The 16,965-nt window shown below is 36.1% G+C and overlaps 1 protein-coding gene across 1 annotated transcript; it reads left to right on the forward strand.

Moving 5' to 3' along the window:
• The first annotated feature begins 2,551 nt into the window (after window positions 1-2,551).
• LOC139191258 (uncharacterized) lies at window positions 2,552-3,988 on the forward strand. The gene is made up of 3 exons (XM_070811835.1): window positions 2,552-2,945; window positions 3,132-3,241; window positions 3,431-3,988. The coding sequence occupies exons 1-3, from the start codon at window positions 2,552-2,554 to the stop codon at window positions 3,986-3,988; spliced, it is 1,062 nt and encodes a 353-aa protein (XP_070667936.1).
• Window positions 3,989-16,965: the final 12,977 nt, after the last annotated feature.

The following is a 16,965-nucleotide window of genomic DNA, read 5'->3' on the forward strand; positions in this document are numbered from 1 at the left end:
GATAAAAGTTTAGCCAATAATATTCAATGTTAATATAATAATTTAAGAGTAATATTAGGAAAATTAAATTTGTAAATTAAATAATGTGTCACCAATAGAAAATAAGTACGTTTAAGTAATAATTCAATCATCAACTTCCATATTATTTAGTTTACAAAATTTAGTCTCTTTAGCATTACTTATAATTTAAAACTTCTCTTTACTTTCAAATTACAGGTTTTTATAAGTTTCGAAGGTGGTAAATGACGAGTTTACACTTATTTATTCTTCCTTTTTTTTTTGAATGAATATTATAGTTTTATAGCATAAACTCAAAGAGAGTACATATCATGGTCAAGGGCACCCTTTATGACATCCGGAGACTTCTCAAACCATATTATAGGATCAATATGGGATAAACTTAACTTAGCTAGGCAGTGAACCACACCATTACAAGTACGAGGGACATACTCAAATGTACACCCATTAAATTCAGAAGCAAACTCTACAATATCGGAAATGATGATAAAAAAAGATCTACATCAAAATAAAATTTTAATTAAAAGCTTTCACAATCTTTTTTTTTTTATCGTTCTAGAAAGCTGATGAAGAACCTTAATTTTTATATAACTATTCTTGAATGGATGATGTAAAAGAAAAAAATAAATAAATATTGAATGATGATGTAGATCAAGATTGAATTGGTATATATTAAAAAGTTAATGAAATATTAATCAATTTAGATTTTTTATCGGAATTAATTCCTATAGATTGAATTGGTATATTTCTCAGGAAAAAGGTAGCTACAAATTTTCATGTGAAGATCGGTGGCCATGCATGCATATATATCCTAGGTTGATAATAAGTAATTGGTTGAATTTGGATATATACTTCCACTTTTTGTAATCAATGATCCTAAAGAATCAAGGAAGCTTTTAAGATCGAATGAAAGGAACACCGAGAATAATATGTTTGAACTATATGGACATGGTAAGTTTCTTAACCCATATGCCGGGATTTTGATATGAATATATATTGGAATAATATATATATATATATATATATATATATATATGAACTTGTTTGTAAGTGTTTTAAAAATTGATTATGGGTTTCAGAAGCATTTTAAGTGCTTTTTATAAGAAGCACTATATATGTGCTTCACTTCAAGTTCTTTTCTAGGATTCACTTAATTTTTTATTAAAAATTAGTTAAAAAAAGCATTTTAACTAAAAGTGTTTTTCCTATATTGTTTAAATGGCTTTGGTGACCAATGATCATGAATGGAGTTGGATTTGGATTTGGTAAATATTTACCTAAAATTATTCACATTCGATGGGATACAATACCTTATGCATCTAGAAGTAGGAAGACATGAAGCTAAGATGTTGAATATAAAACTTGGAGGAGCAGAATATATGACAAAATTGACTACCCAAATCATCAAGATATCTCGATTTAGATTCTGAGTTTTAGGAAGTTCACCCTTTTTGCAAAGTAATCCACTCTCCATCCCCGTGAAAGGAGAAACATGTACAAATAAACATTTTTACAATTCTTTGCTAGCAAACCAGAATTTCTTCACCAAAGAGCACCGACATACAAAAGAGACGGATAAAATGGTGTTTTCTTACCTCCTTGACAAAAGTTTGTTTTTTGCCGAATAAAATTGACCTACTCCACTTTAATAGTTTTCCTCTAAAAGAGTGATGCTAGAAAGACTATCATTTCAGACTATGTTTTGTAAATCATAAATGTGACGGTTGATAGTTGATTTCTTTCGTTAAATTATTAAAAAATAAATCCAACTATCAACAGTTACAATCATGTAGTTTTAAACATATGATATCTACAATCATGTAGTTTAAAACATATGGTTTATAGAAAGTCTCTCTAGCATATTCATTTCGAAAATACTTTGTGCAGTGGCAGAGCCAAAATTTTCATCTAATGCAGTCACGATCTTAGGTTATGATCACTGCCTGTTATTTATCCAAACTGATCCGTCAAGTAGTAGGAGGAGGAAAGTTTTTCGGTTTGAAGCTTTTTGGGAAAAAGAGGAGAAGTGTAAAGAGGTTGTGAAAAATTGCTGGGAAAAGCTCGAGGAGGGGAGTGCCCTGGTGCGGTGGGTGAAAAAGTTAACGATTGTTGATCCCATTTAATTAGGTGGAGTCGTGACAAATTCAAGAAGCGGGGAAGACAGATTGAGGTACTTCTCAGTCCACTTCGTGATCTACAAAATAATTGGGGGATAAACATGGATGAGATTCGGGAAAAAGCCAAAGTGGTTGATGGTCTATGGGCTTAAGAGGAGAGCTACTGGCAGCAATGATCTCGGGTAAAGTGGCTGAGGGAGGGTGATGCAAACATGATGTTTTTTCACCAATCTACGCTGCAGCGACGTAGGAGAAACAAGGTGTTAAAGATTAAAGACGGAAATGGTGTTTGGGTGGAGGACCCCAGCCGAGTTCGTCAGTTGGTGGATGATCACTTTATTAACACTTTCACGACTGGGGGAAGCAGGAGTTAGGGATCTCTGCTTCATTGCCTGACTCCGACGGTTTCGAACGAGATGAATGAGATGTTGACTGTTCCAGTTCTGGAAAATGAGGTCAAGGCTGCTGCGGTTCACATGGGTGGTCTCAAAGCCCCTAGACCGGATGAATTTCAGGGAGTTTTTTATCAATCCTTTTGGGAAAACATTGTGGGAGATGTGAATGCGTTGATTAGAACCATGATTAATGAAGAGGATAACCCAAGAATGATTAATTCTACTCACATCGTGTTGATCCCAAAGGTGCAAAATCCTGAGTCCGTAACTCAATTTCAGCCTATAAGCCTTTGCAACTACTCTTACAAAGTCCTATCAAAAGTTCTTGCAAATAGGTTAAAGCCTATATTGCCCGACCTTATCTCACCAACTCAAAATGCCTTTGTTGCAGGCAGGCAAATTCAGGATAACATCGGTATTACCTATGAGTTATGTCATTTTCTCAAAACGAGGAAAACAAAATGCAAGTTTGAAGTTGGTATTAAACTTGACATGCAAAAAGCTTATGATACAGTGGAATAGGATTTCCTAGATGTGATCATGGAGAAATTGGGATTCAATAATGTCTGGATGAAGCTAATTACGGGTTGTGTATCCTCAGTGAATTTTGCTGTCATCCTTAACGAGCAACTAGGAAAAAAGTTCGCCCCTTCGCGGGCTCTTCAGCAAGGCGATACCCTCTCTCCTTATTTATTTCTTTTTGTGGGTGAGGTTTTGTCCAAAATGTTACATGGGGCTGTGAAAATGAGGTTACTGGATGAAGTTAAAATGAACTCATGAGGGCCGATCATCTCCCATATTCTTTTTGCAGGCGATACGTTAATTTTCCTAAAAGCAAATAAGAAGAACTTTAGGAATTTGGTCAGCCTATTGGAGACTTATTGCCTGGCTTCGGGATAGGGAATCAATTTGCAAAAGTCAATTGTGTTCTTCGGGGCTAACATCCCGACTTGTGTTTCTACTAAGCTTGGCGACATCCTTAGCATGCCAGTGGTGAATAACTCAGGTACTTACTTGGGGGTTCCGGCCATTTGGGGACGCTCAAAGAAAAGGGGACTGGCTTATGTGAAGGGTAGACTTTTAGGGAAATTACGGGGATGGAAACAAAGCTCTCTCTTAAAAACGGGGAAGGAAGTTCTGATAAAAGCCATTGCCCAAGCTATCCCCGCTTATCCCATGAACATTTTCAAGTTCTCTGCCAGGGTGTATGCTGAAATGGATGCCATGATTGTTGGATTCTGGTATGGGGACTTGGGTGGGGCTAGAAAAATTCACTGGGTTTTAATGGAGACATTAGGCCTCCCAGATAGTATGGGTGGTTTGGGTTTCAAAAGTTTTCAGGAATTCAATGATGCTCTTCTTGCCAAACAGTGTTGGCGTTTGATACACGAACCAGATTCGCTTTGGGCTAGAACTCTTAAGGCCCGATATTTCCCAAACTGTTCTTTCTTAGGCTAAAAAATGAAGTCGGGCCTCTTGGGCTTGGATCGGTCTCATAGTAGGACGTTAACTGCTTCTTAATGGTGCTTATTGACAAATTATGAGTGGGATGGATGTTCGAGTTTGGGTCAATAGGTGGCTATCTTCCTTCCCGTTGGGACGCCCCACCCCTTCTTGCATGGTTGCAGTGACTGGGAACACTCGGGTTAGCTCCCTTATCTGCCTCGACTCTAGAGAATGGGATATCAACTTCCTCCTCCCATTTATCTCTTTGGGGGATATTTTAGCAATCCATGACACTTCCATTGGTGTTTCTCAAAGGAATAACCATCTTATTTGGGTTATAAGAAAAAATGGTAATTATTCAGTTAAGTCCGGATATATATGGCTGCAATCTCGGTCTCTCACTTCTAGGGACCATAGACTCTCCTCCTCTCGAGCTGTACCTATTAGGGTTTAGAATTGTATTTGGAAATTTGAGGTGCCTTCGAAGATCCGCCATTTCCTTTGGAACACCCTCCATAACGCGACGGCTACTATGGCAACTTTACACAGAAGGCGATCCGCTTCCACTCCTATTTGCCTAATCTGCAGGTGCCAAGAGGAAACAATTGAACTTTTTCTTCTTCTTTGTCCTTGGGTAGCTCCCATTTGGCTTGGTAGGGCGCTAATGTATCAAGTGATCAGAGATAGAAACTTAACTTAGGTGCAGTGGCTGTAGGTTGTCGTCTCCTCCAACATGGGGTCTAATGCGAACAGTAGCTAGGTGCAGGGATATGTGGGCTTTTCTTGCTGGCACATATGGAAATCCCGGTGTGAGTTTGTGTTCAACCAGGTGCCTATCAATTCCTCCAAGGTTATTGCAACAATTTCCATATTAATAGGGGAATTCGTTGTTGCACAGGGTAGTTTAAATGACATGGGGACTCAACTTCGGTCAGGGTGGGGCAGCACCTCATATGGTCTCCTCCAACGGCTCATTTTTATAAGGCTAATGTTGATGCAAGTTGGTCACGGCTGAACAATACTGGTTTTGTTGGGGTTATGGTGAGAATTGCGGATGAAATTTTTTTGAAGCAGCAAGATACTTCATTGCGGCTCCAAGCGTCGTAGCGACGAAGGCCTTTATGCTGCTTCAGGGGTGTGAGATGGTTTCCTCTTTAGGTCTGAGTTCGATTGTTTTCGAGTCTGATTCCCTGGAATCTATTTCGTGCCTTAATGTTTCGATATAGGATGGTTGTTGGGAGACTTTCCCGATCTTGGTGAAAGTCAAGGAGTTGGGTGAGTCTTTCCAAGACTGTCGCTGGTCTTGGGTTCTAAGATCAGCCAATGTAGAGGCGGATTCTCTTACGTCGGCAAACAATCCGGAGATGCGTGATGTCATTTGAGTCGATAGACCCCCATCTTCGTTGGTGCATGTTCTGAACAATGACGGCTTACCTTGTCTTCATTAAGTTTTCTTTGGCAGTGTAGAGGGCGACGCCTTTGCATGGTTGCAGCGTCCACTGTCTTGTACCTTTCTACACTGTTCTTTCTCTGTTAGCTTTGTTTGCCTCGTTTGTAGGCTTTCTTTGTAAGTTCTGGCATCTTTGCCCTGAAATGAAAATTCTCTGTTTCCAAAAAAAATTAAAAAAAAATGCAGTCATGATTTCAACAAAAGAAAAAACCTTATTGAACCATTTTGTCAAGCACCTGATAAAAACATGTCAATTCATGCCAACATATGTTGAATGCTTATGCCAACATACATCAACAAATAATGTGATATGTAGAAGCTTGTCAAGAGTGGTTAGAGGAAACTATAGAGTAATGTTGAAATTGTCAAGGCTTGTCAACTGCAACATTTCATCGAGCATTTGATACGTACAATAGAATTGCACACAAAAGAGAGAACATGAGAACATGGATGATAACAAAAAAATAGAAGAAGTAGGAAGAGGAGGTTAAAGTTTTCCCTAACTGTCTATGGAGTCAAATACGATATACATACAATTATATATATATATATATATATATATTTATATAAGTTGTTAGAATCATAGACAACCAATGATCATATGCTTGCTCCGCAACTGACTTTGTGCCGCTAACGAAATTATTAGAGCAGAATATCATGCTTGAATGCCTTACTTTCCACCCGTAAAGAGATCACAGACAAGCATGCACCCACTAATATACCAAGACAAGAAGGATGACACCCGCAATTATAAACAGGATGAGTTGGAGCATTTGTAGTGGAAAAATACTATAGACTCTCTCAAAGTGAGATTTTTTATGAATTTTCTGTCATTTCACAGTTTAACGTTAATTTTTATCTCAATATTATAAAACATTGTACTAAAAACATACGATAGCAGATAGTCTATAAAGAATCTCACTGTGAGAAAGTTTCCTTACCATTTCATACATACATGCATGCATGCGCACCGATTGGATACTTGCATTTTCGTGGTGAAATTTGGGTTACATATTCACAATCGTACAAAATACCATTTCAAAATTGGGTTTTTCGAGACGTAATTTTCTGTCGTTAAATATGAGATGATGCATAAAAGGTTGAGCGATACATGAATCTTTAAACGACCATAAATCCTAAGTTTATTATAGATTTAAGCATTGAAAAGATAGCCTTTGCTTTCAACGATAAAGATGTCTGTGTTTTCCTGCTTGCCAATGCGTTTTAAGTTTATGGGTGTTTGTCAGCTTATGTATGTCTTTTGTGTGATCAAATATTCGTATTTCAAGACATGTAATTTAGTCGAGGGACAGTTTTGTAAGTAGTGCTGACTTTGTATTATATTTTAACGGTTCAAACACCTATTTTTTAATTATTTTTACATAATATCATCCAAATTGAAAATTATATTACAATTTGATTAAATGGTGATCATTTTAGTGTTTTTAGAATTGTTCAAGTTGTGGAAAACAATGTCCTGAAAAGGAAAAAAAAAAAGTTTAGAATGGGAGCACAAATTATAAGTCGTATCATCTCAATTGATCATTTCGTGAACAATCTCTCTAAAAAAAATTGAAACCTACAGTCTTAGTACTGGCTGGTGAGTTAAGATAATACAAATCGACCTTGCTCTTTAGGATGACTAATTCAACAAGGTTTAAGGATTCAACTTGAAGGAGGTTCTAGATGATATGGTTCTCAAGAATTATAGACTTGGAAGTGAAATCTATCAAATTTGTTGTTGGAGTTTTCTCATTTTTTTTAATGGCTATTTGCTCTGATGTATATTATACACGAAGAAAAATAAATGGTCTCACTGTGAAAGTGACATTTTCTTGGGCAAAACATTTTTCATGGTTTAAGTACAAATTATGAACGTTGATTCTTTATGCTTAACCAATATAATTGGAAGCTCTCCACCAAAGTTTAAAAAAAAAAAAATGTAAAAGAAAATAGAACATCGATGCTTCATTTTCAACATATTAGGTAATGCCCTAATATTGGCCCCCCATGACATAAGTAGGGATTCTAAATGTATGATAATATTAAGGTGAGAGTGATAGATCAGTATGGGTTGGGTTGGTTTTCTCAACCCAGAAATAGTAGCAAATGGATATCGATCTTAAGGGGAAACGATAATTTAAAATATAACTTTTAGATTAACTATATGTCATAGAGTGCAGTCTTTTCTGTTCGACTTTAACATGGATGAACTATGATATATATGATATCGTGTTGAGTTGGGACTAGTTTATCCAAACATAGGACGTGTATATGACCACTCCACTATTCCGAAGTTTTTTTTTGGATTAGGAACACACAATTTTGGACAATTTCCCTACGAATTAAAACTGATTTTGTTGACAGAAATGTAAACAATATGTTTTATTTTTTTTATGAACATTCTGTTTATTTATGTGATGCAGAGTATTACCAATACAGGTGTCACATCCTGGTCCAAGCTTCACCACATCCTGGGCTCAACTCCGTTGTAGCACGATATTGTTCACTTTGAGTCCCAACCACGCCCTCACGGTTTTGTTTTTAGGAACTCACACGAGAACTTCCCAGTGGGTCACCCATCCTAAGATTGCTCTCGCGCGAACTCGCTTAACTTCGAAGTTCCTATGGAACCCAAAGCCAGTGAGCTCCTAAAAGGTCTCGTGCTAGGAAGAGATGGGCATGTACATATAAGGCTTAGATGATCTACTCCCCTGGACGATGTGGGATGTTACAATCCATCTCCCTTAGGGGCCCGACATCCTCATCGGCACACTTCCGGGTAGGGATTGACTCTGATACCATTTTGTCACATACCGACCCGGGGTCCACCACATCCCAGGCTCGACTCGAGTTCCCAGAAACAAAATCGTGAGGGCGTGGTCGGGGCCCAAAGAGGACAATATCGTGTTATGACGGAGTCGAGCCCGAGATGTGGTGGACCCCGAGTTGGGATGTGACATAATGGTATCAGAGCCAATCCCTAGTCGGAAGTGTGCCGACGAGGACGTCGGGCCCCTAAAGGGGGTGAATTGTAACATCCCACATCGCCCAGGGGAGTGGATCCTCACATGATAAGTTCTCAGTGGGTCACCCATCATAGGATTGCTTTCGCTCGAACTCACTTAACTTCGGAGTTCCTATGAAACCCGAAGCCAATGAGCTCCCAAAAGGCCTCGTGCTAGGAAGAGATTGGCATGTACATATAAGGCTTAGAGGATCCACTCCCTTAGGTAATGTGGGATGTTACACAAGGCTCGTTGGAAATTACTTTTAAAAAGGTTGAAAATAGTGAAAGTGTTTTTACGACCAATTCTTAGTAAAAATGCAATTGAATCCTTGTAGAAAGAACTAGTGCTTCTTGCATGAAGCACTTCAAATGCTTTTAGAACCCAAAAATATTTTCTCTAATAGTGCTTTCCGTCATTTTAAAAATATTTCTAAACGAGCTCTAAGTTGTTATTCAACGATATACTGTAAAGTAAAGCTAAAATAACCAAAATTAACCAGAATCCTAGCTTAACAGTTTACGGGCTTAACCTTCTAGATGTTCATGCATTATTTTGTCTTTTTAATGGACTAAATTAAAGGAAAATTAAAAGACACAAAATAAGTGCGTAAAGGAGAAAAAGTTGGGTTTACCCAAATCATTTCTCAAAGGGGTGTGTTATCCACACATCTCATTTTACTTCTCACACACCTCTTGATAATTTATGTTCGTTGATCTTCTTCAATTCTTCCGATCCGACGGCCGAAAATTAAAAAGATGTGTGAAAAGTAAAATAGGGGTGTGGATATCACATCCATTTCTCAAATAATATATTATTTACAAAACCCACTTTTAATATAAGTCAATAGTTTACAGATACGAATGAATAAACTAGAACGAACCAAGCCAAGTCTAATACAATGGGTAAGAAGAAGTGAGATAAAAGTTGAGCCAATAATATTCAATGTTAATGGTCTACATAAAGATAGATGTCACTATATAATAATGTAGTAATACTTCTCTTTACTTTCAAATGACATGTTTTTATAAGTTTCGAAGGTGGTAAATAACGAGTTTACACTTATTTATATTTCCCATCTTTTAATTATAAATATATCGTTGTATAAAAAAAAGATCTACATCAAAATAAACAATTTAATTAAAAGCTTTCACAATTTTTTTTTCCTTTCTAGAAAGCTAATGAAGAACCTTAATTTTTTGGATTCTTTAGATATAAGTCCATGCAACACTTATTTTCTTGACAAAAACCCATCTCATTTTAAGCATCCAAGTAAAACCCAAATTTAAAGTAGACTGCCATGTAAACAAATAAATACCTATTATTTTCAAACTATATATAATTGTGCCACAACATTCTAATTATGTTAATGAATTTAATTATCCACCATAATTGTGGAAAATAAGTGTCTTATTATTGTAAAATTATCTACTTTATACTTCTCTTACCATCATATGTTTCATTTCTTTTATTTGTTTGACAATCATTGTAGGTAAATTATTTTGCATGTATATTAGACATATTTTGTTAAAATTATAAATATGCGTGCAAATAATTTATCTATATTTGTATGTAAAATAATATGTAATTGATTAATTTTGAATCAATTGGCTAAAAACATTTATTTATTTTGTAGGTAAATTATTTTTCATGTGATATTACATATATACTAGCTACATTTTGTTATTATTATATAGAGTGTGCAATCAATCGACATCTTTTATTTTGTAGGTAAATTATTTTGCATGTAGGTAAATTGTTTTACATTTTTTTTTTTTTTTGCAAATATTATTGGTATTTAATTAATTTTGAATAAAAAAATTTATTTATTTTGTAGGTAAATTATTTTGCATGTATCATTACGTAAATTACTAGGAACTTATATTGTTATTATATATATGTTGTGCAAAATAATTCTGATAATTTTGAATAAAATAACTTTTTTATATTTGTAGGATATATTAATTTACCTGTTAGCATCATGTGAAAATAACTATATAAGGAACATTGGTATCATGTAAATTTTGTTATTAAATGCATAGGAATCATAACATTTAAATTTTTTTCCAAATCCCCATAAGGTATTTGAAGACATTTAATTGAATGAAATAATGTAAAATAAATGTAGATAATAAGTGAGAGACCCAAAGTAAGTGTCCCTTCGGGGATATCCAATAAAAAAGAGACCCAAAGTATGTGTTATTAGGGGTAAATTAGACATCCAAAAATACAAATTTTGCAAGTCAAACTTAATTATGAATATTGCTTAGTAGTCATTGGGTATTTGTTAAAGAAATTTACAATGATGGGTTTTAGTTAAAGAAAATTGAGTGGATGATGTAAAAGAAAAAAAATAAAATAAATATTGAATGATGATGTAGATCAAGATTGAATTGGTATATATTAAAAAGTTAATGAAACATTAATCAATCTAGGATCGGAATTAATTCCTATGGGTTGAATTGGTATATTTCTCTGGAAAAAAGTAGCTACAAATTTTCATGTGAAGATCGGTGGCCATGCATGCATATATATCCTACGTTTATAATAAGTAATTGGTTGAATTTGGATATATACTTCCACTATTTGATTAATTTTAGTTTTTGTAATCAATGATCCTAAAGAATAAAGGAAGATTTTAAGATCGAATGAAAGGAACCCCGAGAATAATATGTTTGAATTATATGGACATGATAAGTTTCTTAACCCATTTGCCGGGATTTTGGTATGAATATATATTGGAATAATATATAGGTGTATAGATATATATATGAGCTCATTTGTAAGTGTTTTAAAAATTGATTTTGGGTTTCAGAAGCATTTAAAGTGCTTTTTAGAAGAAGCACCATATATTTGCTTTTTGCAGAAGCACTTCAAGTTCTTTTTAAGATTCACTTAATTTTTTATTAAGAATTGGTTAAAAAAAAAGAAAACTAATGAAAAGGGCTTGAAAACTTTAAGTTTTAATGATAAGGACAAAATAAAGGGTAAAGTGAATACCAGGATTGACTTTTTAGTGTAAAAATTTGGTTTTTCGTTAAAATGAACAGTACCGGGTGCTTTTCGTTAAAGTTCCCTAAAAAAAAACATTTTAACTAAAAGTGTTTTCAGTCATTTTAAAAGCACCTCCTAAAGAGCCCTATATTGTTTAAATGACTTTGGTGATCAATGATCATGAATGGAGTTGGATTTGGATTTGGTAAATATTTACCTAAAATTATTCACATTCGATGGGATACAATACCTTATGCATCTAGAAGTAGGAAGACATGAAGCTAAGATGTTGAATTTAAAACTTGGAGGAGCAGAATATATGATAAAATTGACTACCCAAATCATCAAGATATCTCGATTTAGAGTCTGAGTTTTTGGAAGTTCACCCTTTTTGCAAAGTAGTCCACTCTCCATCCCTGTGATACAACAAAGAGACTGATAAAATGGTATTTTCTTACCTCTTTGACAAAAGTTTGTTTTTTGCCGAATAAAATTGACCTACTGCACCTCAATAGTTTTCCTCTTAAAAAAAAGAGTGATGCTAGAAAGACTATCTTTTCAGATTATGTTTTGTAAATCATAAATGTGACGGTTGATAGTTAATTTCTTTAGTTAAATTATTAAAAAATAAATTCAACTGTCAACAGTTACAATCATGTAGTTTAAAACATATGATTTATAGAAAGTTTCTATAACATATTCATTTAGAAAATACTTTGTGAAGTGGCGAAGCCAAAATTTTCATGTAATGTGGTCATGATTTCGACCAAAAAAGAAAGGTTGAGCGATTGTTTCAATTTGTTACATATAAGATGATGCATAGAAGGTTTAGCGAGTGTTTCAATTTGTTACATGAATCTTTAAACTACCATAAATCCTAAGTTTATTATAGATTTAAGCATTGAAAAGATAACCTTTGCTTTCAACGATAAAGATGTCTGTGTTTTCCTGCTTGCCAATGCGTTTTAAGTTTATGGGTGTTTGTCAGCTTATGTATGTCTTTTGTGTGATCAAATATTCATATTTCAAGACATATAATTTAGTCGAGGGACAGTTTTGTAAGTAGAGCTCACTTTATATTGTATTTTAATAACTACATTGCAAAAGATGAAATTGGTAGAGAGGAAGAGAAAGAATTGGTAGAGAAAAACAAGAGATATTGTATTGATTGATTAGAGAAAATGTATATAACTGAACTTAAGAAAATGATAGCTATACAATCCCTTATATAGCCATATATCTCAATTACAATCATACCCTTCGAACTATATTTATGTTATATTAGTTATTACTCCCCCTTAAACTAAACTTGGAGTATCCAAGTGAAGTTTGAAATAGCCAAGTATTTGAGACTGATCTGGACAAATTCTAAAGCAACAAGAGAATAACACTCTTGACAAATTCTAAGGCAACAAGAGAATGACACTCTTGACAAATGACACTCTTGACAAATTCTAAGCAACAAGAGAATGACACTCTTGACAAATTCTAAGGCAACAAGAGAATGACACTCTTGGCAACAAGAGAATGACACTCTTGACAAACTCTATGGAATCAAAGAAAGAATGATACTTTCTTAACCATCAAGAAAGATTGATACATAAGTACCATACTTGACCAATCCCAAAACTACTGAGCACCGGTCAACGTTATATCGTCAAGGACCCATAAGAGTTTCCCTCCAACCAGGAGGCCAATCACAGCGCGACACGTGTCGACATCAGAAGCCAATCATAGCGTGACACGTGTCAACATCATAAGCCAATCACAACACAACACGTGTCAATGTCAGAATGAAACTAGAAACTCTCTTTTATAAATAGAGATCATTCTCTCACAATATTTCCTAATGTCATTTGTACTAAATCATTCACTAGTACTCACTAAAGGAAAACTTGAACCTATATACATGTGTAAACCCTTCACAATTAATGAGAACTCCTCTACTCCGTGGACGTAGCCAATCTGGGTAAACCACGTACATCTTGTGTTTGCTTCCCTGTCTCTATCCATTTACATACTTATCCACACTAGTGACTGGAGCAATCTAGCGAAGGTCACAAACTTGACACTTTTTGTTGTACCAAAGTCCTCACTGATTTTGTGCATCAACATTTGGCGCCGTCTGTGGGAACGACACTTATTCCCACTCTCTTAAGCTTTGTTAAGGTGGTTTCCACCATTTGTACACTCTCTTTTGACCAGGCATCCCTCTCCAACATGGGGAGCGAAGGAAGCCACAACATGTAGAATGACACCCCTCTTGCACTTGGTGCGAGGCAACGAAAGAAGGAAGGAAAGAGGGTTGCTCTTCAAGCTAAAGTCGATGAGTTAGAAGCTCAGAACAACAAGATAGCAATGAAGAATGAGGTCCTCCAGGAGCAGTATGAGAAGCTCTTTGAGACGCTCCACGAAACTAGGCATACTCAAACATGCGAGCTCGTTACCCATGTGGACATCAACCATCATCTAGGTATTGAAGAAAAGATTACTCTGCGACAGAGTCCCGAGTGAAGGAACACTTAGTCCAAACTGGGATGGACCGTTTGAAGTTGTTGGCATCAGTCGCCCTGGTTCTTACAAGCTTAGAAGCTCCGATGGCAAGACCATTGGCCATCTATGGAACGCTAATCACTTAAAGTACTATTACAAGTAAACTCACATTGGTTAAGTGTTAAGCTTCAGCCGCTCGGCATCCTATGTAACGAAGACTATTTGGCATGAATTCAATAAAGAGGTGATTTAGACAACTCGGTCATAATCCTCTTACATTCCTAGCAATGAAACACTCGGGTTCAAAGCTTCAACATGAATGCTTCCAACATGAAACAAAGTCTAAGTATATGTCAACAATACTATACAAATAAACGAACAGATTCACAGTATATTTGTTCAATCGTACATTCCAACACATTCATACATAAGCCAACTGTGATTTGAAAGGGTTCAACATACTTCGTGTCATTCGACACTTTCTACAATGTGCCTAGACACCTTGCCCTTATTCTCACCAAGCAGGTGATGAAATGTGAAGAAGGAACTCATCTTCATACTACCAACCAAGTGATGAAATGTACAACCCGTACTCTCCTTCATGCCACCAACCAGGTGATGAAATGTACAACCAGTACTCTAATATCATTTGGCAACTTGCCACTCATGCCACCAACCAGGTGAAGAAGGAACTCATCTTCATGCCACCAACCAGGTGATGAAATGTACAACCCGTACTCTCCTTCATGCCACCAACCAAGTGATGAAATGTACAACCCGTACTCTAATATCATTTGGCAACTTGCCATTCATGCCACCAACCAGGTGAAAAAGGAACTCATCCTCGTGCCACCAACCAGGTGATGAAATGTGATGAAAAGTGATGAAGGAACTCACCTTCATACCACAAATCAAGTAATGAAAGCAACTCACCATTCATTCCACATACCAGAAGACGAGTGGTACAACTTGTACATGTGAACTCCTAGCATTCACAAATAATAAAAAACCCCTCAAGCTTGACAACTCAACTAGGGGAGCACTTATGCGCAACAAGAGTTATAGTCACCAACAAAGTCTTATTGCAAGCCAACAACAACTTCAGTGCATGGCATACGAAGATCAAGCTATTCAGCCCTCTTGCATCTGCTTTAGACATTTCCCCTCTGTAATAATGCAAACACTACAACTCGTAGAAAGCTTCACGCTCTTGATCAAGACAGTGTGAAGCAAAACCAATATACGGTGCCAACAAGAGCTTCATCAAGAGAGTTCAACCACAATTCTCAAAAGCTTCACACACTCTTGATCAAGACAGTGTAAAGCAAAACCAATTTATAGTGCCAATAAGAGCTTCATCAATGGAGGGCAACCACAATTCTCAAAAGCTTCACACACTCTTGATCATGACAGTGTGAATCAAAACCAATTTATGGTGCCAATAAGAGCTTCATCAATGGAGGGCAACCACAATTCTCAAAAGCTTCACACACTCTTGATCAAGACAGTGTGAAGCAAAACCAATTTATGGTGCCAACAAGAGCTTCATCAATGGAGGGCAACCACAATTCTCAAAAACTTCACACACTTTTGATCATGACAGTGTGAATCAAAACCAATTCATGGTGCCAATAAGAGCTTCATCAATGGAGGACAACCACAATTCTCAAAAGTTTCACATACTCTTGATCAAGACAGTGTGAAGTAAAACCAATTTATGGTGCCAACAAGAGCTTCATCAATGGAGGGCAACCACAATTCTCAAAAGCTTCACACACTCTTGATCAAGACAGTGTGAAGCAAAACCAATTTATGGTGCCAACAAGAGCTTCATCAAAGGAGTTCAACCACAATTCTTAAAAGCTTCACACACTCTTGATCAAGACAGTGTGAAGCAAAACCAATTTATGATACCAACAAGAGCTTCATCAATGGAGGGCAACCACAATTCTCAAAAGCTTCACACCCTCTTGATCAAGACAGTGTGAAGCAACACCAATTTATGGTGCCAACAAGAGCTTCATTAATGGAGGGCAACCACAATTCTCAAAAGCTTCACACACTTTTGATCAAGACAATGTGAAGCAAAACCAATTTATGGTGCCAACAAAAGCTTCATCAAAGGAGTTCAACCACAATTCTCAAAAGCTTCACACACTCTTGATCAAGACAGTGTGAAGCAAAACCAATTTATGGTGCCAACAAAAGCTTCATCAATGGAGGGCAATCACAATTCTCAAAAGCTTCACACACTTTTGATCAAGACAGTGTGAAGCAAAACCAATTTATGGTGCCAACAAAAGCTTCATCAATGGAGGGCAACTACAATTCTCAAACCTTCGAAGCAAATTCAAGACTGTTTGAAGCAAATTCAAGACTGTTTGAAGCAAATTCAATTTATATAGTTCATCCAAACCTTTGACTACTACAAGGTGTGGCTTGCATCACAATCTCTTGCTCAATAGTGTGGAAGCAAAATTTGTGTATGTTGTCTATCCCACATTTTCAAATTTCTAGTTTCCCAAAAAAAAAAAAAGGGAAATTCAACAAAGCTTCATCAATAGAGGACAACTACAAATTCTCAAAAGCTTCACACTATCTTAATCAAGATAGTGTGAAGCAAAATCAATTCGTGGTACTCAACAAAGATTCACCACAAAAGTTTCATCAATGGAGGACAACTACAAATTCTCAAAAGCTTCACACTATCTTGATCAAGATAGTGTGAAGCAAAATCAATTCATGGTACCCAACAAAAGCTTCAACTCCAAAGCTTCACCTCCAAAGCTTCAACTCCAAAGCTTCACCTACAAAAGCTTCACCCACAATAGCTTCACCTACAAAAGCTTCACCCATAAAAGCTTCACCAACAAAAGCTTCACCCACAAAAGCTTCCCCTACCATAAAAGCTTCACCCACAAAAGCTTCCCCCACCACAAAAGCTTCACCTATAAAAGCTTCACCAACAAAAGCTTCACCCACCACAAAAGCTTCACCCACAAAAGTTTCCTCCACCACAAAAGCTTCCCCCACAAAAGTTTCCC

This window comes from Malus domestica, chromosome 14, assembly GCF_042453785.1.
Source record: "Malus domestica chromosome 14, GDT2T_hap1".
NCBI lineage: Eukaryota > Viridiplantae > Streptophyta > Magnoliopsida > Rosales > Rosaceae > Malus > Malus domestica.